The following is a 15972-nucleotide window of genomic DNA, read 5'->3' on the forward strand; positions in this document are numbered from 1 at the left end:
CTGAGTGGCATTACTTGAGCAATAAACCCTAACCACCCATTGGATATAAACCTACACAGGCTTAGTCTGACTGGAGTGCCTTAATTACCCACTAAACCACCAGGTGCCATAATTTGGTTATATGGTTACCAACCAGCATAGTAAATGGTTTCCTAGTGCACAGGAAACCATGTTCCTTATCACTGCTTTCAAAGAACCAGCAACCTTTCTTGCCTGTTGTATTCTTTCAAGCACTTCACCCTTTAAACTTCCATCCTTACTCATCACACTACTCAAGTACAGGACTTAAATGCACTCACATTTTCCATTTCCTCCTCATCCACCCTCACTGTACATTCAGTGACTTCATTTCTCTCAAAGACCATAACTTTGCACATTTCTACATTCACCTTTAGATTCAGTTTCTTACACACACTCCCAAACTCATTTACCAAGCCTTGCAGTTCCCCCTCATCTTCACTTAACAATATAGTGTCATCTGTAAACAACAGTACAAGGAGTTTCCATACACTAACCCTCTCTCATTAGGGTCGCTCCAACATCCACTGCCCTACCTTGTATCTCTTTTATAACCCCATCCATATACAGATTGAACAACCATGGAGACATAACACATCCCTGTTTCAATCCAACATTCAGACTGAAAAATTCACTCTGTTCACTATCCACACATGCTGCAGCCTTAGCACCCTCATACATACTCTTCATGGCATTCAGCAACTTCCCATTTACTCCATATATCCTCAGTACTTTCCACATTCCTTGTCTGTCCACCCTGTCATATGCCTTTTTCAAATCCATGAAGGCTGCATACAACTTCTTTCCATTCTCTAGAAACTTTTCCACTAAAGACCTAAGAATAAGTTAATGGCATAAAATAATTGTCAAAAACGGAGATTTGTAACAAGGACTTACCGTTGCTACAATAAGGAAATAATTATATGAAGTTGGTTTAAAAAAAAAAAAAATCCTTCTTATCCTTAATGTGTGGGAACTTGAGGTTTTTCTATGAATGTTCCCTGTGTCCTCCATCCTGATATCCAGTACCACTTAGCTCCATATATTGTTCCCTTTGATGTGTAGAGGACCAAGGTTAAGCTGCCACAGTCCAGACCATTTAAGGGTAAATGACCACCTTACACCCCTCATGACATACAGATTCAAAAACCTCCAACCACCTCATGGACTTACAAACCCATGTGTGCAAGACCTCACTTCACTAAGTGACTATAAGCATCAGGCATCTCTGTAGACTTGTTTCCAGTTCAAGTAATTTACATCACTCTGATTTTACACTCATAACCTAGATGTCATTTTCATAGGCATTATATCTTAACCTTGTTCTTGTTCACATAAGAGGGAGAGATCTAAAGCATGAGTTTTTCATTTGGGACAGTACAGGTATCAGAGCAAAAGTAAGTTCTATCTCTCCCTCCTTCCCCTCCAATTTCATTGACTAGGTTTGCATCAGAAATAGTAGGGGTAGACAGGCTGTTGCAAATATAAGTAATAGCTGTCACCTAAAAGATATAAAAAAAACTTAATCATATGCAATATGTTCCCTTATGACATTGACTCAATCAGATATGTTTATGTGAAGCTACAGAATGTGGTGAAAGTTTTTTGGCATACCAGCTAGAGCCAGGATTGTGGGGGCTTGAATGATGAGTGAATGGAAGTGTGGCCCACTGGATTAAGCAAACTAGGGCTGTCTGGATGTTGCTACTCCTCACCCTACCCTAGGGCGGAAAAGAACATCCGGATGATGATGATGATGATGGCATTATTGATAGCCGGATAGTAGCAACATTATAACTTGACAAGTGCAGACTTAAACAATTAAGTCTTATTTGGTTATCAATGACAAATCCACGATCCTCGCAGTTAGAAAATTCAAAGCCATACCACTGCCAGTGACTCGAACACCACCTTAACCCATGCAAGTGAAGACTGATAAGCTTGAATGCAGCAGTGCAAAAATTCTTTGAAAAGTCTGATCAAAATACAATTGTTAGACCATTCTCCCTGTCATTATGTACTGCAGCATTCAAAAAGCTTTAAAGTTAAACAAAAGTTTCCCACCAATAATGAAGTCTGAAAAGTTAATAACACAGAAAACTAAGAGAAGCAGGTCATACAAAAGATTCAGTCAGCCATGTGGGAGGCATGCATAAGGTTGGTGAAAAAGCAAAGCAACAAATGAGAAAATGGGAATGGATAGGGAAAGAAATAAGAATGGTAACAGCAGAACAAAACAGGGATGACAGGATACAGTAAGAGGATAGATATACTGTATAATGAAGTACAGCCAGGGAAAAAAGTTAACTTAAAGTTTAACAAGTATCCTTCTCTTCATGATCACTTGGGATGAAAAAAAAGTTTGGGGAGAGCAAGGATAAAATACAAAAGATGCCATCCTAGTGAAAAATTTAATGCCTTGTTTTCTTTGTCAGATGTGAATAGATAGATAGATAGATAGATAGATAGACAGATAGATAGATGGATAGATAGACTGATAGATGGATAGATAGATAGACAGATTGATAGATGGATAGATAGATACACACACACACACACAAAAGGTACAGTTCTGTGTAAGCCCCTTTCAACCAGGGATTAATTTGTTTATTCTATTTCCTCCTACGAGGTGATTTTATTCAGTTTACAGATCAGTGTACCAGGGTTGGATTGAGTACTGGGTAACAGGGGATGTAAAAGCACAAGGTGAAAGGGGAAAAAAAAAAAAAGTGAAAGGAAGATCAAATGACGGACTGAAAAAAGGATTGTATAAAAAAAAAAAAGTATACCTTGGGAAATGTAATACTGAGGTTATAAAAAGAGAAAAATACTTTTGTGGATCTCTTGGACAAGGCATAACTGACAACTGGAATAAGGGATATAAAAAAATAAATAAATAAATCTGAATTCAAAGGATGGAAACTAAACAGATGAACAAATAGTCCTTCTCTCATACAGAACATCAATTAGGCAGGGAAAAAAAATGTTAACACCTCACCCGGCATTACCTCCAAACAAAGCTCTGGGATGACATGAGTAAGAGAAATGAACCTTGGCCTTATAAACTCCCCCCTCTCTTCTACTCCATCCCGTAGGTATTAGTCGGCCCCTGGACGGTCTTGGCACCTGGTCTGTGACCCCTTAGCTTCATCCATGACACCAGTTGATTAGGTATCTCAGCAAGCACATCCTTTGCTAGTCGAACCCGGCTGTATTCACTCTGGCCTCCGTAGGATCCAAGGTGACGGCGCAGCTCTTTGGTTTTGGTTTAGTTTTCAGTTTTCGTTGGGAGGGATGATGGGAGGTGGGGTGCAGGGGAGGAGTAAACAGAGTTACGAGTGAGATATAAGTTTGGGAGAAAGGCAGTAATAGCAGTAAGAGCAAGAAAGATGGGGTGATAATGGAGGTGAGAAAAATGAAGAAATAGTAAAACTGGGAAATATGACTGGATAAGGAGGAGCAAATGGGGCTTAGGGGTGAGAGACATAAGTGGGGGGGAAGGGATGATAGCAGTATAATGCAGAAAGAAGAGGTAACAGGGGAAGAGAGTAAAGAAAACACTTTGGAGAGATGAGGTCACATTGGGAGAGTTTGTTCAGTTAAAAATAAAACAGGATAATCAATAAAAATAAAATGGGATAAGCAATAGGGATGAGTCTGCGGAAATGGAAGGGAAAACAACTGAGACTGAAAGATTTTTATATCAGGAAAGATGGGGATCAGTTATAATGGAAAAGAAAAACCAAAAAGGAAAGAAAGGACGAGAGAAAAGGTGAAACAGAAATGAATTACAGCCAAACTGTGGTACCTCTGCTATAGCTGAAAAGGCCACACACCACCTACTGATAATATACAGAAAGACCTCATTACATGTAACCTTTTTAGGTTCTGCTCTTGATTCCTTAGTTAATTACAGAAATGATGTCACAGTATTGCCACATAGTCATATTATTAAAATGACTTAGTGAAAATGTACCATGAGCAAGCCCTTAATTTTTTTATGGTCATGCAAGCCCCATAATTAGCAACACAATAGGCACAGCTGTTGATAGGTCTGCTTCTGTGACTGTATCTATGTTAACAATATATCTGATGACTGTCTGATCCAATCTGGATCAAAACTGGCACTCAGTGTACTTTGGGAGTAGGCATAGGGAAAGCTGGTTCACTTTTGGTACAGAGCAATCAAAGGTCAAGGTCACAGTTCAGGAATAGCATGGCTGTATTCTTTGAGGACATTTGGCCTGACTTAGTTGTGATCAGACTGCATTCCATATTACAGAGTAGTCAGCAACAGTGATCAAATGTCAGAAATGTTTTATCATCACATGCTTGAGAATTATCATAAATTGAGGGCTTGTTGACACCTTCACATTCAAGTTTTAATAACTGAGCCTCAAACCTCACTGTTACCTGGAAAGCCAATCCCCTCAAGTTCTGGCACCAAAAATGAAAACAGATCTGACATATAATTAGGTCTTCCTGTAAAGCAAGTACCCAGTATGCCAAGCATCATTTATTGCATTGCAAAAAAAAAATAAAAAAAAGACAGTAGCCTTTACAGTTGGGTGAAAAGTTGGCCTAATACAGTACACCAATGCGGCTACTTCACACCATAATCAGGTTCATCACTTTTCACCTTGACACTTCACATCAGAGAGTATCATCTATGAGCAAAGATATATACTAGACCTCTCCCAGCTTAGGGACAAACCCTGTTAGCCAGCAGAGGGAAGGGAGGTGAAATACCTTAATTTCTGTCACTGGCTGTACATCTTCACAAGATTACTAATCTAGTGATACTGGTTATTACATACCCTGTGCAGCAAGACCACTGCAGTCATATCATTTTCCCCAGCCCTTCAAAATGCTCAATTCATGTCATAGGCACAACAATCTGCACTTTTTTTTTTTATCAGTTTGCCTTTTATGGATGCACTTCACTCACTTTCTGTCTTACTTTCATTTGAGAGAGCCCTGTCATAACTAAGCTTCTTTCCTTCATCCCATTAATGATCCTATCCTGCCTCTGTTTCAGTCTTTCTCTTTCCTACCCCCCCAGCATCTAATAAAGCCCCTAAACTTTCTTTAATCCCTTGAGACTGACGTGTAACATATAAGCTGAGGAATAACATGTGGTAGTACCAGAATAATATTCTCAATTGTCACTTAGCCTGAAGGATTGAGTTTTTGATGAGACTTACCAACAAACTGGACAATATCCCTTTCAGCATACATTCCATTATAGCTGAGCCTTTTCTCATCACCATCCAGCTGTTCCATGGCAGCAAAGTCCTCATTCCCCACTCCCACAATGATGACCGACATGGGCAGGTTGGATGCATGTACCAGTGCCTTACGGGTGTTGGCCATGTCTGGGTAGTGGGTAGTGAGGGTTAGATGAAATTGCTTGTTAGGATTGAACTCTGGTCATACTAATGGTGAGGACAGTGAAAGTACAGTAATGGGTTAGCATGAATTTTGTGGCCACATTAGTGTGGGGCAAAGAGTAGAGTATGACAGGGTCCTGGGATATGGTGGGTTAGGTTTGATGTTTATGGTATGGAACACATGAGTAACTATGCTCAGTTACAACTTCATGGCTGGAAAACTGTACTGCACCTATTTTAATTACAAAGCTGCAGCAAGACAAAATGCTAAATACATTTTCCTAAGATATATATCTCACACTTCCAGTGTTCAGAGTTACTACCTGGAAAAGGCATTTACAGCAGACTTGCTAACCTGTGATGATGCCGTCAGTAATGATGAGAAGTACAAAGTAGTTTTTTCCATCCTGGTGGGCTCTGGCAAAGTTGGCTACATGGTTGATCACAGGAGCGAAGTTGGTGGGTCCATACAGCCCAACTGGATAAAGGCAGAGACAGATAAGGGGAATGTGAATGATGGGGACAAAGAGGGTGCATCAGTTTCCAAAATACAAGCAGCTCCTCTTGTAAATAAATGATAACATATCTTTTCCATGAAAAACCAAGTGGAAAGAAGCAGAGATAAAGGAATGTGATGGCATCAAAAAGGGTTCAACAGCAACCATGAGGGTGTTTGATCCCTACACTCTGAATGTGTACCTTGCTATACCTGTAGATTGGCCCCACAGTAGTGCCTGTAGTTGCATAACGGTACCTATGGTCAACAGTTTGCTCAGCCAGACAAACTGGGACTAAGCAACAACAACGAGTTTGTCTTGTAAAAGTGGAGCCAAAATATTATTTTATATGAAACAGCTTCAACTTTTTGACTGGAACATTGCTCTGTAGTCAAATAATATAGTCATAGTGACTCATCACACCTGACTGGATGGCGCGGTAGTAAGCATCCAGAATCCCGGGAACTCCTTGGCAGTAAGGGTTATCTGGGCGGAGATTGAGGAAGAACTCATGGCTTACTTCCCATTTAGGAGGGATCCTTCCTCCAAAACCCAAAGCTGGAAACATCTTGTCTGAAAAACAGAGATAGGAGTGTAAAGGCAATTAATATACTGGAATTTGTTACGAAGCAGGAAGGTAACAAAATTAATTTAGAATTAACAGAGTGAGGATTGACATATGATGAACAGAGTAGGGAGTAAAACATAACATAGTGAAGATACAGGCTGAACAATACTGAAAAATCTAAATATATACAGTATATAGTGGCAGGCTCTGGAGGATAAAAATAGGGTATAGGCTCAATGTTGCCTGTGTGATGGACAAAAATCTAGAAATCAGAGCTTAAATTATTTTCAAAAGAATGAATGACCCATTTCACTGGTTATGTTCTGTGTTGAATGTTGGATATTGTTTTAGAAGTGTTGTGCTAGATGTGAATAAGTAGGTCCTTTTGTGTAGGCTGTCACTGTTTGAAATACTGTATTTGCCAGATACAAAAAATGTAGTATTGTAAAAACAACGTGGAATTGGTGTTAAGAATGAAATTTGCTGATCTCTTGGGGAGGGGGATGTGCATTTTGTTTTAGACTTGTTTCTCATGCAATGTACCTTTAGCCTTTGTGAATATCAAGATAATTTCAATCTGTGGTCTAACAGTCTCCCCACCTCCTTCCCCCCTAAAAAAAAAATCATCATCCATTCCTATGTTGCCCCATGAGGAAAGCAGGAGCCTAAAAAAAAAATCATCATCCATTCCTATGTTGCCCCATGAGGAAAGCAGGAGCCTCAGGCTAGGCAAGTTGGTCCTGACATTTAAGATGAGAGTGACCAGCCTCACTCATCCCTGAGTAGCATTACATGAGCAGTAAACCCCAACCATTCCTTGGATATAAACCTGCCTAGGCCCAATCTGATTGGAGTGCCTATTCCCACCAAACCACCAGCAGCCATAATTTGGTTATATAGTTACCATCCAGTGTAGTAAATGGCTTCCTGTTATACAGGAAACCATTTGGCTTGTTACTTAGTGCTGAGTCACCTGTGGACAGAAGGAAGAGAAAAGAATGAGGGAAAGACAGAAGAGGAAGGACAGAAAGAAGGAAGGAAGAGAGGAAAGAGCAGACACCAGAAAGCAGCACTACATCAAGTGAGTGGATGTTGAGCACCCCCACCTACCACTAAAAAAGTGAGAGAGAGAGAGAGAGAGAGAGAGAGAGAGAGAGAGAGAAATTGGTTTGTAGAGTTTGTGTGCTGAGGGTGAATCCAGCCCTGGAGAATCAGTTAGGTTTCTAGTCATTATACTGAATCACCTTTATTTACCTCCATCTGGAGGGATGGGGTGGAGAGGTACGGTATATGAGAGAGGGGGGTGTGAGTTGGGAGCAGGGCAGTGAAATGGCGGGGGACAGGGCGACGTGGGGGCGATTTGTTTATGGCCACACCGAACAGGATTGAGGTGTCTGGCAATAGATAGACCTTTATTTACCTGAATCATAATCTTGGATAATTTCCCCTACTGCTTTGATGGCCACGACATACTGATTATCCACTCCAGGTTGTAGGTAGTGGAGGGATCCAGAACTGCGTGGATCTCCATTTGATGCAGTGAAATCCACCGCAACTGTGAAGTGGATCTGGGTTCCTCCACGGATGTAGTCGAGGAAGGATGGTTCAATGTGGCATGAGGCCGACTTGAGTATAAGTTTCCCTGAGTCCTTGTAGCTGGACTTTTTGGCTTTCTTTTTTGGGTTGATGAGAGAATATGTATTGCTGTTGCCGGGTCCTTCAAGCAGTCTGTAGGGATAAGTGCAGTTAATGGATAGTGTACTTCAAAGCAGACCAAAATGATGCCATACTGGGCTTAACCTTAGTACAGTTTTATTACACTGTGAAAAATAATGGTCTTTCTGTACATCTAAATCTCATGCATTTAGCTCTCACACTTTCAACTACAGAACTGTTAGCACTAAAGTGGGTTTGTTTTCATCTGACAACTTGGCCACTCCCACAAGTTGAATACTGTGTTGTGGTTGCATGAAATTCAGTGAGCCTTGGTTGTGACACGTAGAATTTTCCTTGGTTACTAGTGAAGCTGACCCACCAATCAACAGAGCTAAAAGGCGTTAAGAGACCTTTGTCAGGTTAGAACAAACACACTATACTCCTCCCATCGTCGTCGTCATCATCATCATCATCATTCGAACCTCCTTTCCCACCCTAGGGCAGGGTGAGGTGTAGCAATGTCCAGACAGCCTACGTTTACCCAGTCCAATGAGCCACGCTTCCATTCATTCATCATTGAAGCCCCTGGAATCCTGACTGTATCTGATACATCAAAAGCTTTTACCACATTCTGTAACTATAATCTTGGTACACTATCTTTGATTCTGGCGTCCACAGACTTCCTCACTCCGCATCTTTCAGAAATCACATTATTTTGTACTCTCTATACTCCACATACATTCCTCAGCAGTCCCGCCTCCACTCCTCTAACTCTTGACTTTCCATTTTCATGCCACACCATAGGCTCGTATCCATATTTTAAAGTTGACGCTAACACTACTTCATGTAAGCCTCACACAGCTGCAACACTGAAGCCTCTGTTTCTTATCAAGGCCTTCAGAGCACCAGCTACTTTCCTTTCATGTGTCACTCTACTTTCCACTTCTTTTGCACATTTTCCTCTCTTTTTTATCACTGTACCCAGGTACTTAAACTCTCTCATCAATTCCAGTCTCTCTACATTCACTGTAACATCACGCTGGGAGTCACCTTCTCTCTCTGTTAGCATTACTTTACTCTTTTCTACATTTACCCTCAAGGCATGACACTCACAGACATCAGCAAAACTCTGCACTAGTCTACCAAGTTCTTGTGCGGTATTTGCAAGTAGCAAAGCATCATCATCTATCTATCTATAGCCCAACGTCCTAAACCCGCTAAGGGTGGCCGCAGACAAAACGCCTCCAAGTCGCTCTGTCACCCACCATTTGACTACCCTCCCCCCAACTCACTCCCCCCTCCCTCATATACCTCTCAACTCCATCCCTCCACCTCATATACCTCTCATCCCTTCACCTCATCCTCGGTCTTCCCCTCTCTCTCGCTCCCTTCACCTCACCTACATACACCCTCTTAGTCAGTCTTTCATTCAGCATCATCAGCATACAACAAATTTGAGATATTCCATTCATTAACAAAGCCATCCCTCTCTCCATTACTCATGTTTTTACTTCTCTCATCACCCCATCCATATACAGTATACAGTATATTGAACAACCATATGGATATCATACAACTTTGTTGCATGCCCACAATGATCGTGAACCATTCACTTAGATGCCCATCTACCCATAAGCATGCCTCACTACCCTCATAAAAACTCTTGACAGCACCTAGCAGCTTACCATCTACACCATACATGTGCAAAACCTTCCACAATCCTTCTCTGTCAATTTTGTCATATGCTTTTTCCAGATCCATACTTGCCATTGGTCCTTCTCACAAGCCTTCTCAACTATCTGTCTCACTGCAAATATTTTATCCACACATCCCCTGCTACTCCTAGGGTCATCCTGTTCATCACTCACTAGGACTTCTGATATCTTTCTTACTTTATAATAATTCTTCCATATACCTTCCCTACACCACTCAAGAAACTTATGCCTCGATAATTCTTGCACTCACTTCCCCTCATATATATATATATATATATATATATATATATATATATATATATATATATATATATATATATATATATATATATATATATATATATATATATATATATATATATATATATATATATATATATATATATATATATATATATATATATATATATATATATATATATATATATATATATATATATATATATATATATATATATATATATATATATATATATATATATATATATATATATATATATATATATATATATATATATACATATATATATATATATATATATATATATATATATATATATATATATATATATATATATATATATATATATATATATATATATATATATATATATATATATATACATATATATATATATATATATATATATATACATATATATATATATATATATATATATATATATATATATATATATATATATATATATAACACACACACACTATTCTGTACATACATCCATGTTAGCCTGGAATTTAAAAAAAAAAAAAGAACATTTACACTTAAAAGAAAAAAAATAACTTTGCTCGTGGTGCCCCTAGTTAATGACAAAACTAAGTACCGGTATGTATACCGTACAGTACAAAACTTTTAATCCAAAATTCATTTGAAGCTGCCAAAATACCCTTTAAAGACATTAACTAAAACATCCTCCTCCCGACTTACTTTTCAAGAGTAGTATAACATTCCCCAATAAGATCATGACTTCCATCAGAATCCCAGTCATAACACTCAATCTTGATGTTGCGGTTATGGTCACCAGCACACAACACACGCGCTGGTACAACAATCGGCTTCCACACAGGGTCCAGCGTTTTCTTGACATATTCAGTCTTATGCACAGCAATGTAAGAACTGTTGTCATTACAACGGTAGAAAATAAGGAAGGGATCACTCTTGCCAAATGTGTCCTTCTTGTCCAAACCTGAGCCAATGAAACTCATGGTGACAACTTCTTTTGACCCCGACAGTTCATCTCCTTGGACTATCAGCTTGCCACCTCCCTTGACAGTAAGGCTTAGCTGAGAAGAAAATATAAAATACTCATAATATCATACAGAACAAAAGAACAGTAATGGTAAAAATGTACAACAACCAGTACCATATTAAAAGCAGACCTCAGTACAAGAAGGGGACGAGTTCTGATACATACAGTAGCTACTATGTCAACTTTTTTACATACATGAATGGCCAAATTAACTTCAGAGGTAGCCATCATCTGGAAATAGTAAGAATAAAATGAAAAGGATGTCCCTTACACACAGACATCAAATACACTATGAGGTGACTCATACAACAAACTAAAAGGTTTTTTATTACTTTACCTGTGACCCCTGGCGGCCCATAATCTCTCCAAGGGAACACTCGACTGAACCAAGGGAGTCTTGTTCATCGACCTTAGAACTCTTGGTGTCCCAGTCATATATTGCAAACTTCATCATCTGCAAAATCACACTCAGCTTCAGAACTGAATAAAACTCTCAGGTAGTGAAAGAAAGGGCAGTCTGAAAATGTCAGCACAAGAATAATGTTGAGAGAGTCAAATCTCATTATTCCATGTTTCCTTATTTTGGAATCCTTCTTTTGCAGCTGATTATAGTACAGTAAAACCTCAATATAACGAACTTCAATTGACCGGAATTCACTTTTATTGGAATTGAAGAGCTACAGGACTAAATTCCTGTGCTGTATATCGGAAAAAGTCCGATAAAGCCAGAAGCAGTCTGGACTGCCTAACTACTTTGGCTATGTTGACCACAAAAAGGTAAGTAAAAGACATGTTTATCAGCGTACAGTACAGTACTGTATTATGTATTACACCATTTGATTATTGTGGTGAAAGTATAATACAGTGCAGTAATGCAGTGGTAGTGAAAACAGTTTAAAAACTGTTGGTGCAATCCAGACTAATGTCTGAAATATTGGAAAAAGTCTGAGTTAGCAGGGGGGCAGTCCAGATGTCGCTTTTTTTGGAATTTCGCTTTTTTCGGAATGGCTTGGACCCCAATTAGTCCATTATAGTGAGGTCTTACTGTATATCAGATGTTTTCTATGGACTGAGGTTAAGCAGGTGCCCTAACCAGCTAACTGATTTTCAGCAACTGCTGAAAACTCATCTAAATAAGGCTAAATATGGTATCCAAGAAAAAGAATGGTGGACTTATAGTGCATAGTATCATACAGTAAACTGATCTGGGTTAATCAGTGTACCGACTGTTACATTTTGATCAGTTATTATCCGACATTACTGTACCTGTCGTTCTTCAAATCGATAGTCGGCCTCAATCTTGCGGACCCATTGTGGACTGAGTGAATCTTTGATCATCTCTGTGCGCCCCAGTTCAAACCAGCGATCCTGACCTGTCTCCTTCATGTAAACAATGCACACAGGGTCACTTTTGCTCATGACATCCTTGTTCTTCAGGTCCCTGTGAGGTATATGTGAATGTTAACCCCTTCAACCATAGGATGTACGGGTAGTCCTCATTAAGTCAAGGATATGGTCCAAAATATTACTTTTCATACCGTAAAACAGATACTGTAAATCAGAGGCATCTGGCATATTAGCAGCACAGACAGTAACAGAACTTTAATCAGCAGTTCTTTCATTTATTGCTGACTTAATAGTAAAGAAGTACAGTATGTGAAAAATGGTGACTTGTAATGAGAACTTGCTCTGTATGGAAGTTCTCAGGATGAAGGGATTAGCCTAATGAACTACAATATACGTAACCCTTTGTCTTAAAAGTGGCAAGGACAGAACAAAAAGACTATGCTACTACATACTGTCCAGCAACACTCACTTGGCAGCCAGACTGAGCTCCACCTTGGTCATGGGCATCATCTGAGGGGGCCCTGGAGGCATTCCCCCAGGTGTCATACCGCCAGCCTCCATTCTCCTGTACGGAAGAATGGGATGATGAGAGTGATTATACTCTTTTCAGCTTAACTTGGCCTAAAATTGACATCTCTACACCTTGAATGCTGAGCTGTAGCAAGATTAACAAAAGAACACTGTGCTGATCACAGTGAAGTGCTATTATGGAAAAGATGAAGAATCGTAGTACAGTACAATACTGTATTGTGGTCTTCTACCATAGACATTCGGGAAAAAAGCTGCATGAAGAATGAATATCCCCACCACGGTGAAAGAAATATAGTTGCCAAGATTTTAACAATAGTAAAAGTGTCCCACAGGCTTCCACATGAATTGTAGAAGCCCAAGGCTAGGCTGCTACTTGTTCAGAATATTTAAGGGATGGTGACTGTCCTATTTCTTTCGGCATTTTTATACATAATTGAAAGCGTCATGTCACATCCTGAAGATCTGAACCAACAAGTGCAGGACACCGAACTATCACTCTAGTTGCCAGTGCTTTAAATCTATCTATGGGGTATCTGTCTATAGCCCAATGCACTAATCCCACAAAGGGAGGCCGCAAACAAAACGCCTCCAAGTTGCTCTGTCACCCACCATTTGACTGCACTCCCCCCAGCTCACTTCTCCCTCCCTAATGTACCTCTCAACTCCATCCCTTCATCTCATCCTTGATCTCCCCCTCCCTCCTTCCACTTCACCTACATACACCCTCTTAGTCAGTTTTTCATTCTCCATTCTCTCCACATGCCCAAACCACTTCAGTGCATTTCTCCTAATTTTCTCAATCTCATCCACATCCACGCCACAGCATTCTTTCACTTCTTCATTCGTCAACCTGTCTCTCCATGTTACTCCACATGCTCCTCTCATGTAACTCATTTCCACTGCTCTCACTCTTGACTTGTTCCCCTCTAGCAAGGGCCATGCCTTGCTTCCATACGTCAAGGTAGGGATCACAATACTATCATGCATTGACTTCTTAACTTCCATACTCACCTCTCTATTTCTCATCGCTGCTTTCAGTGAATGAACAACCTTCCTTCCCTGCTGTACCCTTTCAGGCACTTCATCCCCCAAACTTCCATCCTTTTTCATCACACCACCCAAGTACTTGAATGCACTCACTCTCTCCATACCCTCACCATCCAACCACACTGTGCAGTGTGGCTTCATTCCTCTCAAACACCATAACTTTATTCTTGTTTACATTAACTTTCAGATTCCTCTTCTTATACCTTGTCCCAGATTCAATCACCAAACCTTGCGACTCCCATTTGTCTTCCACCCAACATGCTTTAAACGATGATAAAATTCGGGCTAACACTGACCCTTCCAGACCACTATGTGATATGGGTCGGGTTTGTCCTAACTTTGCTTAGTAGTGTAACTGCACCTGCAGGGTTATTTTCTCACAGATATCCTCAGTGACACCAGCTTTGAAGGGCAGGTGGTACTGTATGTTGCTATGATGAAAGTTCTTCATTCTTTGCCACATATATGAAGACCTTCTGTGATACGGGTTTTATCAAAATTTCAGTTCATCAAAAGGTTATACATGATGACAGCAAGTTTATCAATACTGTAACACTGTTTTATGACATCACCTTAGTTGATCTTTTTCACCTGATGGAAATGAATCTTTCATAATCTGAGTACCGTACTCAGTTACAGTTACGTGCGATTCAGTGAACCTTATTTATGAGGCAGGAATGGGTCTCCTTGGCCACTTGTCTAACTGACCCTCCAATCTGACTACACTTGGCATCAGTCAGGTTGAAAGGGATGTGTGAGGTTAACCATAGTATGAGATAGACTAATGTAAAAAATTTTCTAAGCATTTTAAGTCCAAGATACCGGTATCATTTCCAAACTACTGTACAGTACCTAAGTAGAAGTGGCTTGAAGTTGACAGACTGAATTGTTACACCCATTTTTATTTTTTTGTCTTCAACACTTTACTAGACAGCTGTAGAAACATACTATCACCTTCAAAAATTTTTTTCTTCTAAACATAATACGAGCTGGCAGAACAGACTGTTCCTTACATGTTAACAATTGGGTTGGTGGAGGGTTAGTGCCCCTCCCCTTAAAACAACTAACTCAAAGACAAACAGCCACCCCATGCAGGATTATGGCTTCTGGCTATAGATGGATAAATATATAAGATGAAGATTAAGAAAACACAGTCATAAAAGTACCCTACCTAGCCTTATGCATGATGATGACAGTATGTTATTTGTATCAGTGATCTGCTCTTAGCTAACTAGATGGGTGTACACTGAATGAACTCAAAGATACTACTGCAGTTAACACCCAGCTGGAGTAGCTCGTGGAGATAGCAAGTGATAGAGTATGTAATCACAAGATAAGACTGATTAAGGATGATTGATCAGCAGAATTATTACTGACTATTTTTCAAGTTCAATGGGCAATTCATGGTCACTATCAGTACTGCATGCAAGAACACTAAGCCAAAAATTAAGTAGCTTATGCTTTTTCATATACTCTAAGTAGTCTGCCATATTAGCTGGTCCTAACCACTTGTCTTTTCCCCTTCAGTCCAAATACTTTGGTCATTTATAAAGGCTCCAATATGCTTGCATGCTTTGGCCTTGGTCACCTAATGGTGGCTCTCAGTGCTGCTTGATCTTTAGCAGCCTCTGCATTCAGTCCTTTATCCCTGAGGTCATACTGTATGACCCTGTTCCAGGTCTACTTCAATCTAACTTTCACAGCTACCCTCGCTCCTCATACATCTTGCCCTCCACACCCAGTTGTCATCCTCCATCCTCTCCAGATGCCCAAACCATCTGAATCAACCCCTTCTCATCACAACACTTCATACATCAGGCCCCAACCTTCCTCTCAGCTCTTCATTCACAATATAACCCCTAAGGCTTGTCATTCAAGGATGCAGTACACGTGGAACTAATGAATATCATCTCAGCAGTCAGTATGTTTAAGCCC

At 39.8% G+C, this 15972-nt stretch overlaps 1 protein-coding gene across 1 annotated transcript; it reads right to left on the reverse strand.

The window, feature by feature from the left end:
• Positions 1-3097: 3097 nt before the first annotated feature.
• Positions 3098-15437, reverse strand: LOC145408291 (copine-8-like). Its single transcript, XM_080279066.1, has 10 exons — positions 15209-15437; positions 12929-13024; positions 12379-12553; positions 11450-11566; positions 10791-11146; positions 7894-8201; positions 6329-6478; positions 5764-5886; positions 5223-5393; positions 3098-3273 (listed from the first exon to the last, which is right to left on the reverse strand). Exons 1-10 carry the CDS (start codon positions 15220-15222, stop codon positions 3098-3100), a joined length of 1686 nt encoding a protein of 561 aa, XP_080135192.1. The 5' UTR covers positions 15223-15437.
• Between the last annotated feature and the right edge of the window lie 535 nt (positions 15438-15972).

Source organism: Coenobita brevimanus, chromosome 76 (genome assembly GCF_032717465.1).
Source record: "Coenobita brevimanus isolate Jiangsu-jjx chromosome 76, ASM3271746v2, whole genome shotgun sequence".
Classification (NCBI taxonomy): domain Eukaryota; kingdom Metazoa; phylum Arthropoda; class Malacostraca; order Decapoda; family Coenobitidae; genus Coenobita; species Coenobita brevimanus.